Consider the following 24,451-nt stretch of genomic DNA (forward strand, 5'->3'; position numbering starts at 1 on the left):
CAAGTGGGGTGTGTGCAGCCTCCTGCGTGTCATCTGGGCTCATTGTTTACATGCTGTCGAGATTTCACTCAGGGCGTGTGTGTGCGTTCTTGCTATGTAAAACCACGGTCCCAGCTTTTAAGAGCTCACTAATTGATTTAATGTTTGTTTTTTTCAATAGGAGAGGAAATATTGTAGACTCTCAGGATAACGTGTCACGAATGGAGTTAGACCCATTTCAGCACCAGGGCCAGCTCCACGGCGAGAACAAAAGGCGGATTTGCATCTCCTGATGTCAGGGACCGTCTGCTTTTTTAGTGTCTACAATAAAAACGAAAAATATGATAAATCCCTCAGAGAAAAAATCCTCATGACTTCTTAACAGCCCTATCTTTAAGCCTCTTCAAATGTGATTACCTAAAGTCTAACATTATCCAACTTAAACCATATCCTAGCTTTATGACTTCATCCAAAATGCTTTTAAGGCTTTGTTTTAGTTTGCTTCTTTGTATTAGCAGGTTTAGTTCTTGTTAAACTCTAGCCGTGCATCCATTCGCTATTACTGAACTTTACAGACTTAATATAAGATGTCACCCTGGAAAACATTTTGGATTTCCAAAGGAATTTTTTGAATATATATATATATATATATATATATATATATATATATATATTAAATAAGTTCACCTCAACTGAGTTGGAAAAGTTGAATGCAAAAGGCCACAAAGTGCTATGCAAAACAGATGTGTCGCAAAACTTTGACAATAATTAGCCATCCACAAATGTAATTAAAATTAAGATGGGCATGCTACAAGGTAGGAGTGGGACACATTTTTATTAAACAACACCATTTGTTTTGGATATCAAGGTATCAACAGATAGAAAAACAATGCATACCCATCTGACATGACTATGTTGATATAATAGTTATCATTTGAGTAATTTAATGCCAAAAATAGCTTGTTAAATTAATATGGGGTTGTTTTCTATGTCATGATATTAAATAGAACCACTTACCCCCCTACTCTTTTTTTTCAAGATAATGTTTTGCCTTGTTTTTATATTATAGCCAAAGATAGACAGGGAAGGGAAAGGAGAAAGAGAGAATAACATGCATCAAAGGGTGAGTACATGTCCTTGCACTACCATTTTAGCCAATAACAGATGGTTCCCATTCTAATAGCCTATAGCATAAGATATAATAAGTTAACATACATTAGTTGATACCTATAGTCAACATTAGGGTATTTAGTCAGGGTTATGACATAAATAAATACCAATAAATAGATAAAACATCTTTAAATATAGTGCATTTGTATTATTATGAGGTAGCTACAGTATATCATTTATAATAATCTTGTATTTGAAGACATTATTGTCCATTCAAGAAAATGTGTTTTGGATTAGGGCACCACAAAAAAGAGAAACAGTGCACAATATTGAAGTCTGATGGAGAAAAAATACACAAGTCAGTAATTACAGAACCTAACCTTATAACGGATACATGCAAATTAAGAATGACATGGCAGGCATGACTGTATTTCATGTGTTCTCATTACCTCCGGCTGACACGGGGCTGGTAATTTTGCGACGGTCCCTGGCGGCAGACATCACGGCTCGTTCAGCCCGGGGGGAGGAGGGATGAAGCTGAGATGGACAGGGAGGAGGGAGACACCGGCTTACGACGTCAAATAAGTACACACACACATACACACACACACACACTCACACAGCGAGCGGGAGAGGAGAGGACAGCCGACCGGACTGCCAATTCCCCACGGTCTACTGAAGGGAGCCTCAATTCATCATTCACAACACTCTTGATTCAGCAGAGACGGACATTTGTTTATTTTTACGTCAGATTTATTTGGAAGGGGGAAAACACACGGAGCATCTGGAAAAAGACGCTCATGCCGAATAAAGGACCGTCGCTGGATGTTACTTGTGTTGTTATAAGGGGGGTAGGCCTAACTTGTTACAGGATTCAAAGACGCTCGTACAGACAAATGAACTGAATTATTGAGATTCAATAACTAAATAACAGCGGGGGGACGAAGAAAGACATCCACGGATCACGCCGAGTCTTTGCCACGAACAGCACCACAGGTATGATTTTTATTTCTTTAAACTCTTTGTTGTTTTTCGTTTTGAGTAAAATGTGTAAAATCATGTTCGGGTCATTGTTGTTGTAACCCGTGTCTCGACAAAGAGAGCGCAGGTCTCCAGCTGTGATGACAGACACTGTCATGTTTCTCTTGGGGCTTATAGGCGGCCTAGACCGAATATCAGTGCACTGTGTACTATTATTTACTACGATACCACATGTATTTATATTCATGGCTATGTCAGGCAAACATAGCTCTTTACCATCAATCATGATTATTGATCCCTAATGTCCATCTACTTCCAAGAATATGAAATTTATGAGATTATAATTTCATTTTCTGTTATTTAGATGCTTTTATTTTGTATTTAATGCCAACAACAAACAAAGTTGCTTCAGCTGGTCAAATAGTATCAAAAACGATGTGTAGTTGCAATAAATGACTACATAAATTATACTTACAATTTAAAAATCATAGTTAACAGAGAGAGTATAGAGTCTTTATGTAATTTAGTGAGATGTTAACCCATTTACATGATTATCTCAGACTATAATATAATGTTATGTTTTCATTGTGATAATAATGTTTAAAACTCCCAAAATGTATTAGCACATTTGGACTACAGGGTGTAGAAATTGTTATTACAGCCCCCCCCCCCCCCCCCCCCCCCATTTCCACTGAAAGCTCCCATCTGCACCTCCATCCCCGGCCTCCTGTTTGCACCTCCTGTGCAGTGTGAATTTAAGCCCGCAGGCTCCTGTCTGCTCCTCCTGACCGCCTCTCCTGCTGTGTGTGTGTGTGTTTTTTTATTCCTCCCTAGACTTCTCAATGAAGGAGCCTGACGCAATTAAGCTCTTCATCGGGCAAATCCCCCGAAACCTGGAGGAGAAGGACCTGAAGCCCATCTTCGAGCAGTTTGGAAAGATCTATGAGTTGACGGTGATAAAGGACAAATACACAGGGATGCACAAAGGTGAGGGATAAAGGGCCAATTACTCACAATCGACACAATCTTTGGGGTGAATATACTGCTTATTTAGTCTAATCATATAGTGATGAGGCATGTTTTTGAAATATCTGTCATATGTCCTCAGGTTTTTACTCTCAGTAAATATCAGAGGTTAAAGCTATTCACTTAGACATTGTCCCTCTGGGGCATTTGTAATGACCCCTCTGAGGCCAAACCGGATGTTAAGCACCATTGATCTATAAAAGAAAGCTTAGTTGGTTAAAAGTTTGATACATCACGTTTCACAGACTGACTATTAAATAAATATTTTAGATATTACATGTCTTAAATGTTTAATCTTTTAGACATGGACTGACTAAAGTATTGATCAGCCGGGACTTCTTTTTTTTTAATGAGGCAATGATTCACACTAAATTCTTTCAACTGTGTTCGGCCTAATTTCATCTACCACAGAAAACCTTTTTATTTTGAAATGTTATATCATTTTAGTTAATAATACATCAGTCTTATAAAGTGATTCCCAGAGTTTTCTAAAAATACTTTACAGACTAGGAGAAAGAAAACAAGAGGTAGCTCTTTTATAAAGACCAAACACACATTAAGAATAAAATGTTATTATATTTCTACAAACCCAAACCTTGAGTGTCGAGAGCAGTTTGCAGTTCAGTGTGACTGAACAACTTTTACATTATTGGTCAAAACACTTTTCCGCCTGAGTCACTCTTCAACATATACACACACTGGGGAGCTAACGAACTCTGTAACAACAATTGAAATGTGTAAACATTGTTGAGCACGGTGTAAAACACACAGGAGATAATGGCCCCTCTGATGCTGGGAGGTTTCCGTTCACGCCTACCTCTGGATGCTACAATTAAAAACTGCAGGAGAAAAAAAAGCTATTATTTTAGACGGTTAAATAAAAAATGTTGCACAGTGCTCTCTATTTTCTTTCTTTAAATTCTTATGAAGCAAGTGGTGTAAGATCAATCTTAATAAAAGTATTTTGTCGGTGCATAATGAGCCTCACATGGTGATTTCAGGCTATCTGTTTGAGAGAGTGTCACCACTACTGCTACTGCACATCACATGGTGAACAAGTAGAGCCTCAACACACTCAAAATCCTACGTGACAGATGGGCTGAAGCTGGTCAAAGTGATCTACGCTGAACAATGATCCTTACTGTCGTTTCTAATGCAAATCTCAGTGCAGAAAACAAAGGCCTTTATAAATCCACATAAACCATCTATCATTTGGGAGACGTATAGGCCAGGTGCTATGAGCCTTCTTACACCTATAACACCTATTCTGCATTCATTTACATATTCATGATTTGTCTGAGCCCTAAAGGTTAATGAAGGCCTTTCTCTATTATGTGGTGCTGCATACATTTGGCCTCACCAGCATGATATTAAATAACCATTAGGACTGCTCTTGTCTGAATAGTCTCCAGGTATTATTATTTAATAATCCCATAGATCTCCAATGCTACTGGGAGAGCTACTTTACCAAATGTAAATGTTTGTTGCTATTTAAATGTAGTTTCATGCAACTTTAAATACATCTTTAATAATGATGGCCTCATTTAAGGAAGGAGGATTTTTTTCCGAAAACACATGTTGACCTAGAACTGTTGTTAAGATAAATCCAAAGCACATATATCAACTGGCAGATTAATAATAGGACAATAAACTTCAGCAGCATGTTTGTGCCTGCAGGCATTCAGGGCGAATGGCCAATTCAGATTTAACTTACAATAACATTGCACTGCCTAATCTAGATATATATAGCATATGAATCTGACGTAAAAAATACATGGATTATTCTCTCTGATCTTCTTACACTTTGTCTTTGTTTCCAGGATGTGCCTTCCTGACATATTGTGCACGTGAGTCCGCCCTCAAAGCCCAGAATGCACTGCACGAGCAGAAGACACTACCCGGGGTGAGTGTCTTTTTGAGATCCTCACATTGTGTTTAAATATATTTATATTTCTATACACAAAGGGAATCAGAACAACTGGCATGCTAGGCTATCTGAGCGCACCACACAGACACAGACGGACCCACAGTGACACGAGAAAATTAATCGAGTTTGACATGCAAGCCTGACTTCCCCCTTTAGCTGATATGCTCCAATAAAGGTCAGAGGCTGCTCTCTCTCTTATGTTTCATATGTGATGCATCCAGACATATCCATCCAGTTGAGGCATGAGTCATCTCGCAACATGTCACGGGTCGAAAGAGACAGGCTCGCTGCTGAAGTGACTTTGCCAGCTCTTATTCTCTCTGATGTTTCTCTTCCTTTCTGTGTCTCCGTCTTTCTCTCTCCCCCTCCTCCCCCTCCCCCACTGACTTCTTTCCATCCATCTCTCCCTCTGAATTCTAATCAAAGTTAAACCTAGCTTTATTAGCATAGCCAGGCAGCAGGTGTGCTGCCAAATGACATTTCCAGAGCTAAATATGACATGACAGCCACGTCTCTATAATAACCGACTATATGGGAGACAAGGCGACAAGGCAAGGAATTACTGAGACAGAGTGTGCTCCCAGACTCGCTGCTGCTTCCTCTTTTACTAACAAGGCTTCCCCCCTGTTTCCTTTTGGTTATTTTTGTTGAAATTATTCACTTCTTTTTCTTTTTTTCCATGCCCCAATTACAGATCATGACCATAGTCTTTTGAGGAAAGAAGCAGGTGAACAGTGTAGGGCTGCATTTTAAGATTATTTTCAGTACCGATTAATTATTCATTCTGTTTGGTAAAGTGGTCAAGTTGTTTGTTTTTGACCTAAGAACAGTCCCAAAGATGATTAATTTAGCAAAATTCAAATATTCACATAGCTGGAAATAGGAACCAGATAAAGAAAGGAAAGATTGGTTAGTCACAGGAAATGTATCTGCAACTGTGTTGATTAATCGTTTGAGTATCTTTAAAGCAAAAATGCCAGTGTGAGCTGCCTTCTTTATTTCACTTGTGATGCTTAACTTATTATATATGGGTTTTAGGCTGTTTGCTGGAAACAAATCATTATAACTAACCAACACAATTAATCGATCATCCCTAAAGTAAAAATAAAGCATCAACCCTCATATTTTGAGATGCCAGTTAAAATGATAGTCCACATTTTTCCGTGCTAAGTTAACGATTACTCAGGAACGAAAATCGAAAATTGACTTATTGATTATCTTAGCAGAACATTGTTTGAGGGAAAAGGCTGGTATTGGGGTGGCAACAAAAGAGATCCTATTGTTAGCGTGACAGTAGCGTGACCTTCCTGACCTCTCACATGGGATCAGCGAGGGCCAATGTCTCGCGGCTAAAGCCCTGTCCCCCCTGTGTTTCCACCCTGCGGCTCTCCTCCTCACAACCTCTTACCTCTAAGCCGTGTGGAACAAGCTAAACCCTCCTGTGCTCTCTCAATCCTTCCCTGCCCTCCCCCCTCCGATGCCAAAAGAGGGAGAGAAGAAAAAGACGAAAACCATATTATTAGCTCCACACACTCCCACATGCACAAGAACGACTCGCTACCAGCTGTGGTGTAATTGTCATCTAATTGCACCTGCACTGGCGAAGAATAATTAACTTTGGCATCTCGTGGTCAGAGCGATACAAAAGAAATAACATGAAAGCAATTATTACTGAGGGGAGAACGCTGGAATAAAAAGCACACCTGAATAAAAGAGAAAGCTGAAAGATGTCATTAACACTCGGCACATTTCTCCTCTCGGGAAACTAAGAGTCATTCTTAAGGCTTTTTTTTTTTTAATCCTTACTGTTTTACTGATTTTCCTTCTCTCTGTGAACAATGGGAAGGAAGAAAGAAAAAGAAAGAAGGAAGTCAGGCAGGGCGAGCAGATGGTTGTTTCGGAGTGGCACCTGGCCTTGTGTTTAATTTCAGGTGAGAGAGTCCGTCCCTAAGTGGGAGGGGGAGGAAGAGTGTCAAAAGCACATTCAGCTGAAAGCGACGAAAGAAAGTGAGAGAATAGTGGAGTTGGAAAAGGGAGAGAAAAAAATGCGGAGCAATAAAACAGATTCACTCAGAGGGAGGACGTGGAGGACGTGGAGGACGAAGGTACTCACGTTGAATCCTACTTGGACATCTTGTACTCTTGTCCCCTCTGTTTGTATCGCCTTATCTCTGCGTCAGCTGTCGAGAGCTCGTAGAGACAATAACATCCCATTATATCAGATTAAAAAGAAGCCATTTTACAAGCAATTTTGTACATTTCAAAATATAAATCAAATCAATAACTTAAATCATTCAGCTTATTGCCATTAAAGGGCATTAAACAAAGATGCATCAGTACTAAGTGTTCAAGTTAAACATCTTTTATTGGTTTCAGTTTTTTTAGTTAATGTCTTCTGTTTTGTCTGCTATGACACTTAACATATTTAGTTTTTTGGACTGATGACAATTTTAAGATAGCAAAATCATAAATTGAGATAATCAGTCGGTTTGACAAAAAGTAAAACACTTATGAATTATTAGTATTACTTATTTGATTTCTTAAAGATTCAAATAATGATACTGCTCTGTCTGTCTGAATATTCAGCGAGCGGCATGCTAACCTAGCTTAGCATAAAGACTGTTAACAGGAAGCTTTGCAAAATACTCCTACCAGAACCTCAACAGCTTCATAATGAACACGCTCATATTTAAACATATTTATCTTTTTAGAACATCTTGTTTGTCTAAGAGCCAGGCTAGCTGTTCCCCCTGTTTCCAGTCTTTGTGTTTAGCTAAGCTAACAGGCTGCAGCATTATATTTAGCGTACACACATGGAAGAGGTAACCATCTTCCAATCTAACTCAGGGCAAGAAAGCAAATTAGCATATTTTCCAAAATTCTCCTTTAATCCGTTTGGAAAAATATTATCAGTTGCAGCCCTAAAGCTCATATCTGCTTCAGTAGATAAACCAGTCTCACGGCATTTCGTGTTATAGTCACGAAATTAATTGAATCTATTGATTCGTGTTCACCAACACGATTTTCACAGTGTGGTTCATAAAAACATTTTCGTACTCAATATCTTACCCTAAACCTAAACCTAACCCTTTTATTTTAAACACTATAATGTCGGAGTTTTTTTGCCGTCCACGAGGAAAATAAATGGGGCTCAGAGCCTCAGAATACTGAAATCTGTATTTCTTTTAATCTTTTTTTCCTTCTAATTTGTTATTATTTGGCGCAGGCACGAAACATACTACCAATAGAAATACATTGCTTCTAAAATCGTTCTGTGTCAGAATACTGACTTTTTTAAAATCTCTTTTTCCTTCTAATTTGTTATTATTTACAGAGCTTTTAAAATCGTTCTGTGTGACACGAAAAAAATGGGGAAATCCTGTTGGTGAACACGAATCAATAGATTCATCTCGTGACTATAACACGAAATGCCGTGAGACTGTGTTGCAATACACAATATTTCGCCCTTCATCAACACCACTTGAATTAATATTTGCGACAATGCCTCCCCGTTACATTTTAAACACAATAAGTATTTAATAGTGTGACTGTGCCCGAGTGAGAAAGTAGCTGTTTGGTGTGTATTTGCATGTTCAGTGGGGGAAGGGAGGGCAGGTGTTCGCACTAACACGGTTTAATGAAGGGTGTGTGTGCTTTTGTGCGCGGCTGTGTGTAAATGTCTGTTTGCTTTTGTGTGCATTTGTTTCCATGGAGAGTACACATCCGTAAAGATATGGATGGATGGAAGTTGTTGGGTTTATTATAGGCTGCTCTCAGGTTTCTTCATTCATTATCTGACCTGTGTGTGTGTGTGTGTGTGTGTGTGTGTGTGTGTGTGTGTGTGTGTGTGTGTGTGTGTGTGTGTGTGTGTGTGTGTGTGTGTGTGTGTGTGTGTGTGTGTGTGTGTGTGTGTGTGTGTGTGTGTGTGTGTGTGTGTGTGTGTGTGTGTGTGTGTGTGTGTGTGTGTGTGTGTGTGTGTGTGTGTGTGTGTGTGTGTGTGTGTGTGTGTGTGTGTGTGTGTGTGTGTGTGTGTGTGTGTGTGTGTGTGTGTGTGTGTGTGTGTGTGTGAGTAAAACCTGAGCTGCAAGGCCTTCTGTGTTTAAGCTGCCCGTACGAGAGGAAAGAGCCCTCTTTGAGTGGAACATCTGACTAAGCCTGACATTTACTCAGCCATAAGGACTCAGACGGAGCAGACAGAGGGGTTTTATCAATAGTCTGAAATAAATGCATATGCTAAGTATAGCCCAGGCTTTGTACGCAGGATATGAGATGGGAAGTTGTAGTGCCAGAACACTGTGGCCTTAATGTGAGCAAACGTTCTCTGGCATGAACAGTTGCATGGTTATGTCTCTTATACAACCGTAATCGTTTATTCATTCTTTCTTTTCAGATAAATGACATTTCATGTGTGACTAGGCAAACAACCACAAAGTAGACGCACTAAGGTTCACTAAGGACCTTAAACATGCTGTGATGATGTGAACACGAGCATGTTACTTCATGTATCTGACAACAAGCAGATAAAGCACTGGCTCCATATGTAGCTCCGTCCTGATGTCAGTGAGTTACGGCCGTGATGATGATGATAGCAATTAGTGTGCCTCGGAGCGAATGTGTTCACGTGATGAATCTATCTGGAGTTAAGTGTGCATTCATGCGTCCAATCATTTACATATGCATGCATATCAATGCGCGGGGGGGCACGATGCAGGACAGGCGGCGCTGACTGACAACAACAAAAGGGCCCGTCCTCTGTACGTCACTCTGGGGCAACTTTAATGATGAATGCAGATTGGATTTATAGAGGTGGTAAATGGGTGTGAATTAGAGAGAAATTGGATAAATGAAGGAGGGAGGGATGGATAGGTGGGGGGGAAAATAAGAGAGGGTGGGGGGAGGGGAGGAAGAGATGAATGAAAGTTTGAGATAATGAACAGTGGGTGGCAGTAAGCGTGGAGGGGGTTTGAGGTGCATTGAGGCAGTGTGTTTATCAGCTTAAATACAGACATCTGTTACTGAGAAATAGTGTGTTTTGGGGGGTGTGTGTGTGTGTGTGTGTGTGTGTGTGTGTGTGTGTGTGTGTGTGTGTGTGTGCATGCATGCGTGGTAGGCAAACACACACAGAAGTGTCTGATGTCACAAAACTCATCTCTTTGAACTACATATACGCTGGACTACGGCGGAGTTACAGTGTAAACCATGCCCGAATTAAAAAAGTAGGACATGGACCCTATCTGTACACAAACACATGCACACACCCCCCTCCCACACACACACACACACACACACAGAAATCTGTCTGCCGTGATTCCGTTCTTTTCCCCTTCTGCTCCACTGATTCGAGTCAAACAACATTTGACATGAATATTTAACAGTCAGAAGAGACAAAACAATTGAGAGGCAACTTTGGTGTTTTTAGAAATGTACTCTTTGATATTCAGTCTCTCCTTTGAATGGTTTTTTGTTGGCTGTCTGACGAAAAAAAGGCTGAATGTCAGCTTCCAGAGCTGTCAGCTTTGCCCTGATGCTGGACACACTAGTGAAGCCTGTAGAAGGAGAGGAGTCAGCGCCGGGGAGCAGCTTTGACACTGAAGACTGGATCATTGATTCAATATTATTGAACTGTACAAGCGTTGTGCTGTCAGTCTCTTTGTGTTTGATTGATTTAGTGCCTGGCTGTATTTAAGAGAAGGTAGACTTTCTCTCTGCTTGCCTTGACACATTAACAGACTCAGATTTTCATTTGTATTTGTATCCCTGCCTCTCTCGCTTTGCTACAACTCTTTGTTGTCCGTTTTTTTGTTCCCTTCTTTTTTTCCGCCTTTTGATATACCAATTTCCACCTGTGCACGCTCCTTTCCCTCGGGTGAATTCATAAGTGCGTCCCAGCGTATAAGTGCATTTGCGCTGAGGAGGTGGATGGAGTAGCGAGGGAGAAAGAAAAAAAAGCAGCAGAGACGAGAGAGGAGCAGGGAGGGGAGGGGCGGGGGGAGGAGGGAGGTGGCAGGTTGATTACGGTCGCAGGTCTCGTTGCCTGGAGACGGCCGGGACGAGGGATGCCAGGTTGCTAGGCGACCGGCACGATGCAATGACCAGTGCTGTGTGATGGAGCGGAGGGGAGGCAAAGACGGAAAATTGTCTTTGTGCACCCCCCCCTCTCTCCCTCCCCATCTCCTCGCCTCCAACTCCCCGCTGTAAATGTTTCTTGAAAGAGCAGGGGAGATGGTCTCTGCTGATATATTTACCATTCAGCTTGGCGGCTTTTCAGCAGAATGGATCGGAAATTCAAGAGAAAAACAGGCAACAGAAAATGTGTCACCCTTTTTACAGAAGCGTGCTTTAGACTTAACGACACGTGGCTGCGTTGAGCTGAGAGGCACGAGATTATCATCTGCTCCGCTGGTCGTAATAGAGAAAAACATCATCATCAATATGCTTTACTCACTCCAAATGTAAACAATCCTCTCTACACAAAACACAGATGCATTTACATGGGAGCGAGCCACTCCCTGGTGCCTCTGGACGTTATTGGGGATCATTCATAATGGCAAAGGGGTCGAGCTGTGATTTGATTGGATAATCTATGGATTTAATATCTCATAATCCTAGCAAAATCCCCTGCGGCATCACAGAGCGAAAAAAGATTAATGTGTGTAGATGTTGCTGTGAGCGACAGGAGCAGACAGTGGGAGCAATGAATGTGTGTTTAGTCGGAGGATGATTGTATATAATATCTGTGTGTTTAGAGGGGGGAAGCAAATCAAAAAGCAAAAACAGACAGGTAAAATGTGGTTGTTGATCAGGCATGTTTTTGCCTGTGCACAGTGTGGGACCGTTTTTGTAAAGAAGCCTAAGAGAGAAAGGGAAGGAGGGGGGAGCAACAGGGGGAGGAGGGGAGGAGGGGAGTGAGAGGAAATTACTGTAAAGTGTACGTTAGTGGTTTAGGCTTAAAGGCAGATATGTTTCTCCCTGCTTCTGCCTCTGCTGTCGAGGCAGCGCCAACATGCAACAGGCTCGAGCGCTCCCTCCGTCATCCTTTTCTTTCTTTTTCTGTTCGGTGTCTTTCATTTTTCCTCTCCTCCTTGTCTCCCTCCCTCCCTCTCACATCTAATCCCTCTATCTCTCGACCTAGAAGCACCCTTTGTCCTCCTCATTTGTTTTTCGCCGGTCTCTCTCCGCACGTCATTCAGGACAACCTTGTTTACCTGATGTAGGGTTCTTCTGATCACCGGGGTTGTCATGACGATGGCCATGCGAGTGCGGTCTCCGTCAGAGAAGTGGGGCCTGGTTGCCGTGCCGATCTGGAGTGGCTCAGCCTCGATGGCCTCCACTTCTCACTGTTTTCCCTCTTGTAGATTATAATTCCCGTCTCCTGAGCCATCTGCTGCGCCTCTCCTTATCTCTGTTTGTCTTCCTGCACTGCAATATGGGCCACAGCATTTCCTACCAACATCATTTAAACATGCTATCCATCAAAGACATCACATTTAAGGACTGCCATCAGGTCTTAGCATCATTCCTTAATGCAGCTGTATGTGTGATTTTGAAGTGAGCAGAAAACAGACATGTGCTGTAGGGATATGGTGGAGTAATGGCGCCCAAAGCAGAGAATAACGTGATCCCATGTTGTCCTTACATATGACTCACACTCCTAGGGTGTGTTGTAATCACATGGCATGACGTGATGGTGGTGGTGGTAAGTATGGTGTTAAATTCACATGTCGCCACCACAGAAACAATTCAGGTCAAGTCAATGAAACCGGCTTTGACTCTCTTCGCCCTCCCCACCTATTTAACGAGACTGAAAGAGTGACCTCCTACACATCATTGTGAAAGCAACAGTTCAGTTTGAAGCGTTCAGCTGTAAGCAGCCTTCAAGATTTTCCTCTAAAGAATTATTATTCTGTAATTTACCAGCACTTCAATTTACAGCACTGTCAAACTTCAGCTATCTAAATGACCTTATGTTTCTGATAGCTGTTAGCAGGATAGAAAGATGCACCAGTTGAAATTCATTTTTTTACACATTTAAAAAAATAGTCATATTATTTATTTCTCAATAATGTGAAGGTGTACATATTAACCTGTGAAAAAGCTTTATATTTAAAAAATACACTCAGTTCAACATTTTTCCCATAAGACATGTAACGCAGCTTTAAATGAAGAGGATCAAATGATTTCAATAAATGTGGCCAAGAGTTGGCCTGATTAAATAATACAGAAAGAGATTCAAACAATGCAAGAGAAAAGTAAGAATATGTTATATATCTATATTTACAGTAAATCTTAAAGATGCGATTACAAACTGTATTTCAATAGGCAGCAAAAGAGAGAACAGAACATTTATCATTTATAATAACATAAGCCATATTGTTATAATAATATTGAAAAGTTCATAAGCATGTTGGGAAAGAAAGATATCTTGAGTGCAAATTAAACTACAATTTGATCAAATTGACTCTTAACTAAACGAGGAGCGGGCGCCCACAGTAATTCGAATGATTGGAGGATGGTTTTGAGATTTGCTCCTCCTCGTTCTCTATCATCCTCTTAATTGGTGCGATCAATTGGAGGCTCTCGGTGGAGGGGCCTCAGCAGCAGGTGGTATTTCAGCCGGTGTTTGGGACGGGGGCGGTCACGATGTTTGTGCATTCGGGTCCCGGCGGCGGGGCGCGACCGTGGCGAGGATCGATAGTGTCTCCTGGTGACCGATCACCGCGGATCAATCAGTGACACAGGATCAGTGACTGGCTGAAATGTCACCAGCTCCATAATTAAGACCTTCATTAAGCTAGAGTTAACAGAGTGTCACTCAGTTGCTCTCACCCCAACTCCTCACCGACATCACCCTCCCTCCTCCTCCTCCTCCTCCTCCTCCCATCCACACACATCCCCCACCATATGCTCCTTCCCTTCCTCTCAATCCCACCCATCTTTCTCTCTTTGGCCCCCTCTTGTTCGCTCTTTTCTTTATTTCACTCAATACCTATTTTCACCCTGTTCTATACATTCATACGTTGAAGCACTGATGTGCGCACAATTCCCAAAAGAGGGAAGGATAATAATTGTGGAGTAACATAGAGAACGAGATGGCATTTCAGCAGCTTGTCTTTTGATGAATTATGAAAAGGTCACCTAATCCCCCCCTGCGTCGTGTGTGTCCCCTTTTTTTCGTTGTCATTCTTTCATTCTTTGTTTTTCCCCCCACATTTTATTCTTTCATTTCTAACCCCGATCTCTGTCTCTCTGTGAGGCTCAGAGTCTTTCGCTATTCTGATGCTGCGTTCTCCTGTAATCCAGATTAGCTGGCGAGTGTTCTTAATCTTATCACTTCCCCAATCCTGCGTGGGTGTGTGCTTTTCCTGGTTCTGTGTGATAGGGGGAGAGGGAACGATAGACGGCAGGATTAGAGCAGATTCTGAGAAAGACTCTGAGAGAGAGAGACTGTGTGACGCTGTGAGTGTAACATCACACACTGGTGTCAGCCGTCAGCTGCTGGAGTAGAGCTGGAAACAAATTAATGAGGGATCGCAGAAGGCTGGAGCTCTGTTCAAATTCACTAACATGTATACATACACGCATCACGTCATATTAAATAGCTATTCTACATGGGTTACATGGATGTCATCCGGCACTTTACATGCCAGTAGTGGCCACATCGTTATTTAGGTTTCTCTTATCCTTCATGTTTTCTTGTGTCAATAATCACTACCTTTTTCCTGTATTAAAACTGACAGAGCCACATGACCTCTGTCTTTACAGATGAACCGCCCAATCCAAGTGAAGCCTGCAGACAGCGAGAGCAGAGGGGGTAAGAAACACCTGTCCTCCTGCTGAAACACCCCTACCCTGTACACAACAAACAATGTCTATCATTATAAGTACTTTTAGTCTTCAATTCACAATTTTTTTGTGGCAAAAAGTCAGCTTTATTAATTTTTAGAGGAGCTCTTAATAGTGTGACAACATATTAAAAAGACAATATCAGTTGTTGATCAAGGATTTTATTACCAACAACCAATTGCATATGCACTACAACAACAACAACAACAACAACAACAACAACAACAACAACAACAACAACAACAACGATTCAAGTGATTCAATATCCACTTACAGATTCAATTTCCTGTTAAAATAAATATTTTGTTGGGGTCAAACTACACTTATACATTACACACTGTGCACAATCTCAACAGCTTCAAAGCTGCATGTTTAAATTGCAACAAGTGTGAGACACTGCTGCATCTGACTTGATAAAAACCAATGAAGGTCCTTCTTCCCCAATCAATCAGTCCCCTAATCACATTTCATTTCCTAATCTATTTCAACATTTGTGAGCACACTGTTATACATTTGAACTGTTTCAAAAGGCTTAAAGCCTCACATGTTTGTGTATTTTCTCAGTTAAAACAACAACATAATAGCATACCATTGTTTAATGGCAGCTTTGGTTTCAGCAAGCTAAACCAATCCATTTGAAAACATGGGTCACAGCAGGCACTCCATCACACAGGAGAAAAAGCACAGGTGTAAATAATAGTGCATGATGTCTGCCTCAGATAATTGAATAGAACAGAGCCATTGTTAATGTTATTAGTAACACCTGAGTTTTTCCTAGTATGACCATTCAAAATGCCTGCCGCGAGAAAGGCCTATTGAACACAACACTATTCAACATTCACCTTTGTTTGTGGTTTATTATTCTGAGAAACATACTTTTAAGAGGACTTTGGTTCCCTTTAATTTCACTATTGTATGATAGTGAGCTTGCAGATACTTGAATTTAGCTATATAGGTAATCCATCACAGTTATCGCATAATGGTCGGTTTTATTTGTTGCTTTAGACTTACATGTCGGCAATGTTTTACAAGAGAAAGGACTGAACAAATATTTATTTTTTAAATACAGCTTGTAAATATAATGCTTCAAGGCAGCTAGCTCTCAAAACCAGCACAATGACGCACCATACAGGCTCATTTTACTAATCAAATTACGTTTTCAACCAGAATCTCATGTAATAATGTAATAAAACAACAGACCACGACATGCTCATGACTGATTCTGTGCCTCAAGCTTTAGGTCTTGTGACAGACAGTTGATATTCATTGGAAAGAAAAGGCAACGTGCTTTTAGAGAAAAAGAAAGGTTGTGACCTATAAAACCTGGCATGCTTTTCAGGATTGTGTGCTCTGCAACGTGCCTGTGATTTGTAGTAAATGTGCAAAAACGTGCAGAAAGGCTGGTCTGATCCTTCACAGACGGAGCAGCTTCTCTGACAACACAGAGGGTGACAAACATTTGAGTCATGGCCAGATGCCGTTTGCTCTCTGTGATGTTCATGTGACTGCACCCTGGTGGCGCTGAGAAGCATAGCAGGCGGATCCCTCCTGCTTTGTAGCCGTTATCACACTGTTGTCCTTTATTATTCATGTAAGGTGACATGGCTCCTCTCCCTTTCTCACTGCCTGCCTCACCTCTCCCATAACACATCTGCTTCCACTTCTGCCCTCTGTAACCACACTCACATTATCCGCACATTTTCCTCTTTTCTCTCTCCCATCTCTGCGATCTCCTTCCCCTTAGAAGACAGGAAGCTGTTTGTGGGCATGCTGGGAAAGCAGCAGACGGACACCGATGTGAAGAAGATGTTTGAGCCGTTCGGCAGCATAGAGGAGTGCACGGTGCTCCGCGGGCCGGACGGCACCAGCAAAGGTAACCTCCTGGCTGAGGGTTGTGGACATGCAGAAACACAAAATACAAAGTTCCTAAAGAATCTTTAAAAAACTCAGTATTCAAATGTATTAAAAATGTATTTAATCTATCTTTCAATATCTTGAAAATGCTTTAAAATAAAATAGTAGTATTTTATGAATTCCTTTTTCTGACACTGATATTTAAAGCCTTAATATTATTGACTTTTTTTAAATATATATTTCAACGAAGGCCTCCTGCATATCAGGATAGCAGAACCGACATCGCTCATAATTTGGATGTTCTGCTCTAGTGTCGCATTCTCGTCAAAATGTGGAGTACACAAACAGTACAGTAAAATAAGTCCTGTTTTATAACACAATACAAATTCTGCCAAATGTGTCCCTAATTGACATGTTTTTTACTTCAATTTTTGTTATTGTTACTCTTGTCTTGAATTGAATCAGAAATGGCATTGAATACGTCTTTATTCTAACTTGTCTTAAACTGTGAAATCCCTGTAAACGATCAAAACAAACATAAAACACAAATAATGGGTATGGGAAAATGAAGTGATAAAACGCTAACATTTAGAATAATATATTTATATCTATGAAAACATTAAAGATTGCTTTGCCTCTGTTAAAATATAGGCTTATGTAAAAGTAAGACATTACATATTATAGACATTTTATATTTGTATTCAAATCTTATTCAAATTAGCCAGAGTGATTCAAATCGGTTTTTAAAAGCTTTATCATCCACTATTTACCAACACTTGAACTCTTCACTATATTGACTCTGTGTTTGTATGTGTATCCAGCCCTGAGAATTAAGCCTTCAGCACATTCCCAGTCCTGTGAATGCAAATTAATAATGTCACTAACAACAAAGCTAATGATACTTGCCATGTAAATCAAAGTCCAGCGACAGTTGCTACAGATGCTATATTTTTCTGCGTTTGTTGCTTGAGGCATGACTAATGGTGCAATAGGTTTTATGGGTCATGGCTAATGATCCGTTTGGTGGTTTACGGACTGTGATTGATGAAGCAATGAATGTTTTGTGGACCATGTTTAATGATGCCACGGTAACTGATGAAGCGCTGGATGTAAGACGGCTCCTAATGTATTTTTAAAGGGAAGTAGTTTCTGTATACTGTGTGTGTGTGTGTGTGTGTGTGTGTGTGTGTGTGTGTGTGTGTGTGTGTGTGTGTGTGTGGTGTGTGTGTGTGTGTGTGTGTGTGTGTGTGTGTGTGTGTGTGTGTGTGTGTGTGTGTGTGTGTGTGTGTGTGTGTGTGTGTGTGTGTGTGTGTGTGTGTGTGTGTGTGTGTGTGTGTGTGTGTGTGTGTGTGTGTGTGTGTGCGCGTGTGTCAGTCTGTCTGTGTGAGGCCATGTTTAATGGTGTGTCATTTCATGTAGGGTGTGCATTTGTAAAGTACCAGAGCAACGCAGAGGCCCAGGCCGCCATCAACACTCTGCATGGGAGTCGTACTTTACCAGTGAGTCCCACACACACACACACACACACACACACACACACACACACACACACACACACACACACACACACACACACACACACACAAAGAAACACGTGGTCACACCCATACTCAAATACAGTACACACTTTTAGATGCTCCAAATCCAGTCATACGGCCACTCAACGTGGTGACTCAGCTGATAGTCACCACTTCTCCTTTCTGTCCCCCTCCTACAAACACGCCATAGAGGACAAATCTGTTTGAAATCAGGTTTTGTTTTTTCTGCTGTAGGTCAGTGTGTTTTATAAATATACAGTCTATAGTTGTGGTGCAGGTTGCCTAAATTAGACTGCTGCGATAAGGAGTCGACTCATCAGAACATCAAAAAAGAAAATTCATCTAAAACTATATTGAAACTCAATAAATCATTAAAGTAATTTTTCATGGAAAATGCGGTTTCAAGGCTCTCGAGTATGGCATTTGTTATGACATAATGTTTTCTTACCATTACCTGCAATGGTATATATATATACACATAGTGTATATATTCATACAATTTTAGGTGTATTTGTTTATTTTGAAGACAGTTCAGAATTGATAAAGAAAGGAAAACAATGACAAATGGTCAACTTAAACCAGGGACGTTGTGATTAAATGATCTCGGATTCTGAAACAACGAGAGTTATGTTGAAGCGTTTTTAATTCCCATTTCCCCCGCAGGGTGCCTCGTCCAGCCTGGTGGTGAAGTTTGCTGATTCAGAGAAGGAGCGAGGGCTGCGGCGGATGCAGCAGGTGGCCTCTCAGCTGGGGGTCATCAGCCCCATGACCCTGCACCTCGGGGCCTACAACGCCTACACACAGGCCGTGAGTTACACACACAGACGCACACAAATGCATTAAAGACACAATTCTTAAGAAAACACAAACTCTACTTCTTTTGACCTAACAATGTTGCTAAAAGGTCAATATCATTTTAGAAACTATTATAACTAAATGAAATACGGAGTATAGTTTATGTTTATATTTATTGTGCCTATGGAGTTATGGAGTTTATTTTTTGGAGACAAAATAAAGTGTGCTGTGCGAAAAAAGAATACAATTATCTTTATTTTAACTTATTTACTCTTACTTTACTGAGCTTTAGAGCGATATATGAAGATATAATCTTTTCTATTTTACCTAAGCAGAAGCACTGCAGTAAAAGCTGATGTGACCGAAAAGGAAATAAATATTTGTCTTGAAATCTGCTCAATGATCAGTCTAGCTAACCTTACTCAGCTTGTTCCATGAGATTTAATAAAAGAGTTTGAATATCATTAAAGTTGATGTTTAACTGGAAGAATTGCAATTTAAAATGTAAAGCCACATTACGTCTCTTGTTGTTAATTGACCGTTTACTGCAAATGGTTCCAGATTTGGCTCATTTACAGCTGTTTACTCTGTGATACTTAAAGAGGCCTGACAATATCTTTAATGGATGTGTTAATTTACAGCAGTGAGTGTCATTCTACTCTTTAGTAAAACGTTAAACTAAAACATAAAATAGATTTCTGAAAAAAGTGCAGGTAAAGTTAAAACAGGCAGGATTTAATATAATCATGTCCCCCCTTACAGCCTGGACACAGAGCACACTACATTATGTTAAAACCAATTATAAATAGATTTGGCCACAATCACTGATTATAAAGGTCATGGAACAGGTCTGCAAAAACAGAGCGAGGACAGTTTGTCTGTGTGTGTGAAGTTGCAGCGTGCAGAGACGTGTCTTTCAAATTTCCTCCTGTTTCAGGCTGAGACATGAGGCATTGCTATTATATAAACATGCTTAATGTTTATGATTAGTTCACAATGGAAATCTGAAAAATATGTGTCGGTCTTAGTGCTGCATGACATATATTGTGTTTTCTACGATATAATTTGCCATATAATGTAAATGCAGGAGTGTTCACTTATCTAAAATCAATGACTTAATGTTGGATGTTGAGCCTTTTCACAATTTGGTGCATGTTTACCATATTTGAATAACTTTATCGTGGGGGAAATTCCGTTTGCTCCATTTTAGAATGACGTAAAATAAAAGGTGTATATGGGTCAAAACAAGATCAAATAATAGAAATGTCTTTATATAAAGTTAAGGTTAAAGTCTCCTGGTGTTGTTTCTCTATTTTACAAGCCTGAGGTTACATTCAGGGAACACTCACAGTCTTAAAAACAGATCCCTCTAAACATAATCTTTGCTCTTTTCTAAATACAGAATATCCAGACTCCCTCTCTCCCCTCCTATCAATCACCCTCCCCCCTCTCCCTCCTCCAGTTGATGCAGCAGCAGGCCCTGGTGGCTCAGTCGGCCTACCTCTCTCCTGTTGCCACGGTGGCGGCGGTTCAGATGCAGCAGCTCGCCGCCCTCAACCCCAACAGCATCATCGCCACGCCGATCTCATCCATCACCCCCTCCTCAGGTAATGAGAGGCAGAGACGTCTGGCCCCGGCCGGCCCCTGATTAGATTTCCTCTTGAAATATGAGGACAGATACACAAGGAGAGGTGGACCTCAAAGGACAAAATAACAAACATCTATTTCGTAGTTTCTTTCTCAATCTGTCAATATGTTATCTTTCAGAAAAGACATGAAATTGTGAGTGAGTCAGGCTACTTCCATCCTGAAAGCATTAGTGCTCAATTCATCTGAACATTTTGTATTAAATAATATCACAATATGAATATGCTCAGCAGTGTTCCTCCTTCGAGGTCAACAGGCTTCATAAAGTGATGAATCACTGATTTTTCAATCACTTTAACAAATCGTAAATTCAAAATAGAAACAATCAAAGTGTGCCTTGTTGTAGTTCAAGGTGTCCTGTTCCCAGTTTTACAGATGCCTCTTTATATGGGGGTCTATGGGAAAAATACCTTTCGTGCTGCGAAGGGATTTTGTCTCCAATGTCACAAAGTAAGTAAATAAACTGAGTGGCGGTGACGTATCCTGGTCTTATAATACATCCATTAATCAGATATCACTATTCAGTGAGGTCACATTGCAATAATCAGACCTGTATAAGATATAGTTTATTTTCAACGAAAGTATGAAAGTGACCCAATGGCCAATTTTGCCTGCAGTATGAACATAGCTTTAGTACCTGAGTCCTGAAAGTCCTTGGTCTGTTGAGTTTGAAAAACAACCCCTCACTCCTCGATTTAGAATAATATAAAATTGACATAAACAGCAACTTTAAACTAATTAAACTGTAAACAGCAATGTCCAGACATTAATGTCCCCCCTAGGATGACCTGTAATAACTTTGGTGATCCCTAAGCTAATTAATCTCGTGCCATGACCAAATACCAGCAAATAGGGTCAGCCTTAGCTGTAATTTGTGTTTATTGCTCATCAGCAGTTGTGATAATGGTCACTGTGTTGAGTTGTAGCAACTCATTTTCTGTGTGTCTTTGTGCATTACTGCCACCTGTAGATCAGGGGAATATTGTGAAACTGTTGACAGGAGTGTTTATCCCTTGCGTGCATCATTAAAAAACGAAATGCTCCATAGCACTACTATAGGTCACTCACTCCACAGGGTCCCTGTAACATCAGCAGATTAGCATTGTCATTGTGAGTATTTAGTATGCTGATGCTAGCATGTAGCTCAAATTACCGCTGTGCCAAAGGGCAGCCTGCGTGACAAAGCTGCTCGCCTGGCTGTGAGCTCTTGTTGGAGCACATTGTTGTTATTTATATGTAAACATTCTATGTATAATTTCATATGGGTATTTTTCATAGGGCTTGAGAAAAGGCACCGCCTCAACCTCCCTTAGATTACTTTCAAAAAATTGCTCAATGCCAGGATGGCTAATTGTTTATGATTATTTTATTTCAACTCATCCAACAATTGAACAAAGGAAGCCTTAAATTGCTGTTTGGCATACCCTTGACTAAGATTAAGGTATTTATTAGTTGATCCCCATGACAACTATATCTCTAAACTGTAATTTTTACCAAATCCCACACAGGCTATTCTATTTGATCTCCTTTCATTTGTTCAGTGCTTTTATTCAAAGGCCCCTTCCAGACTAAAAGAATAAATCATCCAAAATGGAAATCAAGTAGTTTCATGTTGATTGGGAAGTTTAATAATTCACTCGTCCTTATCTCCTCTAGGTCATGCTTTAAATACTGCTTTAATGCCGTAGAGTTTTTGTTAGGATAAAAATAAATGGCTGACATGTCTGCAGGTGCCAGCACTCCACCCTCCATGGCCGGCACACCGGTTCCTGCTCTGCCTCCCCCCCTCACCGTGAACAGCTACGCCTCTTTGCCAGCTCCACCCAACGGCCATTCAGCAACTGAAGCCCTGTACACCAACGGGGTCCATGCTTACCAAGGTAGAGCCACCACATCCTTCACAGCAGAGAGTAAAGACTAACATGTAGTCTTCCTCCACAGATTCACAGGCTTACTGTTGTGCACCCACAAGGATCTAATCAAGAGGACATTTAATTTAAGCACTAAATGTTATTTGAAGCTCTAATTGTTATCTGGAGCATGCTGATGTGCCCCACATAGCATTCAGGATTATTTTGTTGTGTGCATAAAGCAGCTGGTGATGATGTGTTTTTTTTCTGCCACAGCTCAGAGTCCGGTGCTGGACCCTATGCAGCAAGCTTACACCGGCATGCAGCACTACACAGGTGAGCCTCACTGTCACTCTGGGAAACATGTGTCCCAGATAGGTAGTGACACGTGATGCTTTATACTTGTCGAACTGCTGCCACACAAAAGAAAGCTGCATAAACCGCGTCAAGTGGAAACACAAGAAAATATATGTAATACATCAAATTTGACCACTCCATCCTTTTTGGTTTTAGTTCTTAGAAATGACCTTCAGCTTTGTTTTTAATCCACGACTTCAAGTACATTTTCATCTACACAACAGACATGCTGGAGACTTGAAGTGTGCAGAGAAAAATGCAGACAACACTAAATATTAGAAAACACTGGGTGGATGTGTGAAAGCAACATTGGGTTGTGAATTACCAAATACATTTCTGGTGTTATATCTAGGCAATCTGATAAGAGACTGCTAAATGTGGAGTGATGATTGGTTTTGTTAGAGGTATTTGAATAAGAAATACTCATTGAGAATTCAAAAATCTGAATTTATAGTAAATGGGACAAATTGTCTGCTTATAAAACCCTTTATATATACACCAAGAGAGCCATTAACTAAAGAGAGGGACATTTTGAGTGATGTTGTGTACATATTTGTTACCACGCATGTTTCTCCTGTGGTTACTTAATGAAAAACAACCTCCAAGTTCCATGTGACCAGAATGCTAAACATTGTTATGTAACATAATGGGATGCAGCTACATTACCTTTATACTCTCGACTTAACAACACTGCATATGTAAAGTACAAATGTACATCCACAGTAAAAACATGCACATATATTACACAGTTTAAACTCGCAGCTCTATGGAATGAGTCACACACCACAAAATAAATGCAAAGCTTCTCCCGGTTTTAGCAGACCAGTAGGTGGGAATGCAGCTCTGTCCAGTGGCGGTTCTACAGGGTGGCACGGGGTGGCAGCTGCCACCTCAGAAAAATGCCTTGCCACCCCAGCTGCCACCCCAGTTGGCAGCTTTGTTTTGAAAGAAAAGTTGTGGCTCATCGGACATTTATGAGAGAAAATCTCTAATGTCCGAGTGCAAGTGAATTTAGCACAATACGCAAGCCTTGTAACCCCTCCCCCGGCCCTGGCGCGAGCCTGGAAATATGATTGGCGGCGATTTCATTTGAACAGGGGGACAGCGCAAAACGAGAAGCATTTCGGATCCAAGTAGACGCAAGGAATGAGGTATTTGCAGTCTACAATGACAGAGAAGAGCCTGTCAAGTTTGGCTGTAAGGCAAGGCAAGCTTATTTATATAGCACTTTTCTGTACGCGACAATTCAAAGTGCTTTACAAAACAAATTAAAAGACTTTTTAGGAATAGGCTACATACAGTAAAAACACATATATAATGGCATTTTACAACAGGCATTACAAAGCAAAGATAATAAAATAATTAAAATAAACACCACAGGTATACAATACATGTTTAAAAGGCATACTGTAGTGTGAATGCAGCTCAATTAAAAGCAGCCAAAGAGATGTGTTTTTAGTCTCGATTTAAAAATAGTAAGCGTTTCTGCGGACGTGCATGATTTAGGTAGTTTGTTCCAGAGTGTCGGGGGATAATAGCTACAT

At 40.7% G+C, this 24,451-nt stretch overlaps 1 protein-coding gene across 2 annotated transcripts in view; it reads left to right on the forward strand.

The window, feature by feature from the left end:
• Positions 1 to 663: 663 nt before the first annotated feature.
• Positions 664 to 24,451, forward strand: part of celf3a (cugbp, Elav-like family member 3a) — a 30,708-nt gene continuing 6,920 nt past the window's right edge. Inside the window, exons 1-10 of one of the 2 annotated variants that reach the window (XR_004568455.1) lie at positions 664 to 2,085; positions 2,905 to 3,057; positions 4,917 to 4,999; positions 14,786 to 14,834; positions 16,611 to 16,739; positions 18,140 to 18,219; positions 18,922 to 19,065; positions 20,456 to 20,660; positions 22,431 to 22,580; positions 22,827 to 22,886. Coding sequence is in view for 1 of the 2 variants with exons in the window: in XM_034210283.1 (XP_034066174.1) it covers positions 2,913 to 3,057; positions 4,917 to 4,999; positions 14,786 to 14,834; positions 16,611 to 16,739; positions 18,140 to 18,219; positions 18,922 to 19,065; positions 20,456 to 20,660; positions 22,431 to 22,580; positions 22,827 to 22,886 (1,045 nt within the window). In the remaining variant the exon portion in view is untranslated. The remainder of the gene's footprint in view (positions 2,086 to 2,904; positions 3,058 to 4,916; positions 5,000 to 14,785; positions 14,835 to 16,610; positions 16,740 to 18,139; positions 18,220 to 18,921; positions 19,066 to 20,455; positions 20,661 to 22,430; positions 22,581 to 22,826; positions 22,887 to 24,451) is intronic. The other variant, XM_034210283.1, reaches the window with a different exon arrangement.

Source organism: Gymnodraco acuticeps, unplaced genomic scaffold, assembly GCF_902827175.1.
Source record: "Gymnodraco acuticeps unplaced genomic scaffold, fGymAcu1.1, whole genome shotgun sequence".
Taxonomy (NCBI): domain Eukaryota; kingdom Metazoa; phylum Chordata; class Actinopteri; order Perciformes; family Bathydraconidae; genus Gymnodraco; species Gymnodraco acuticeps.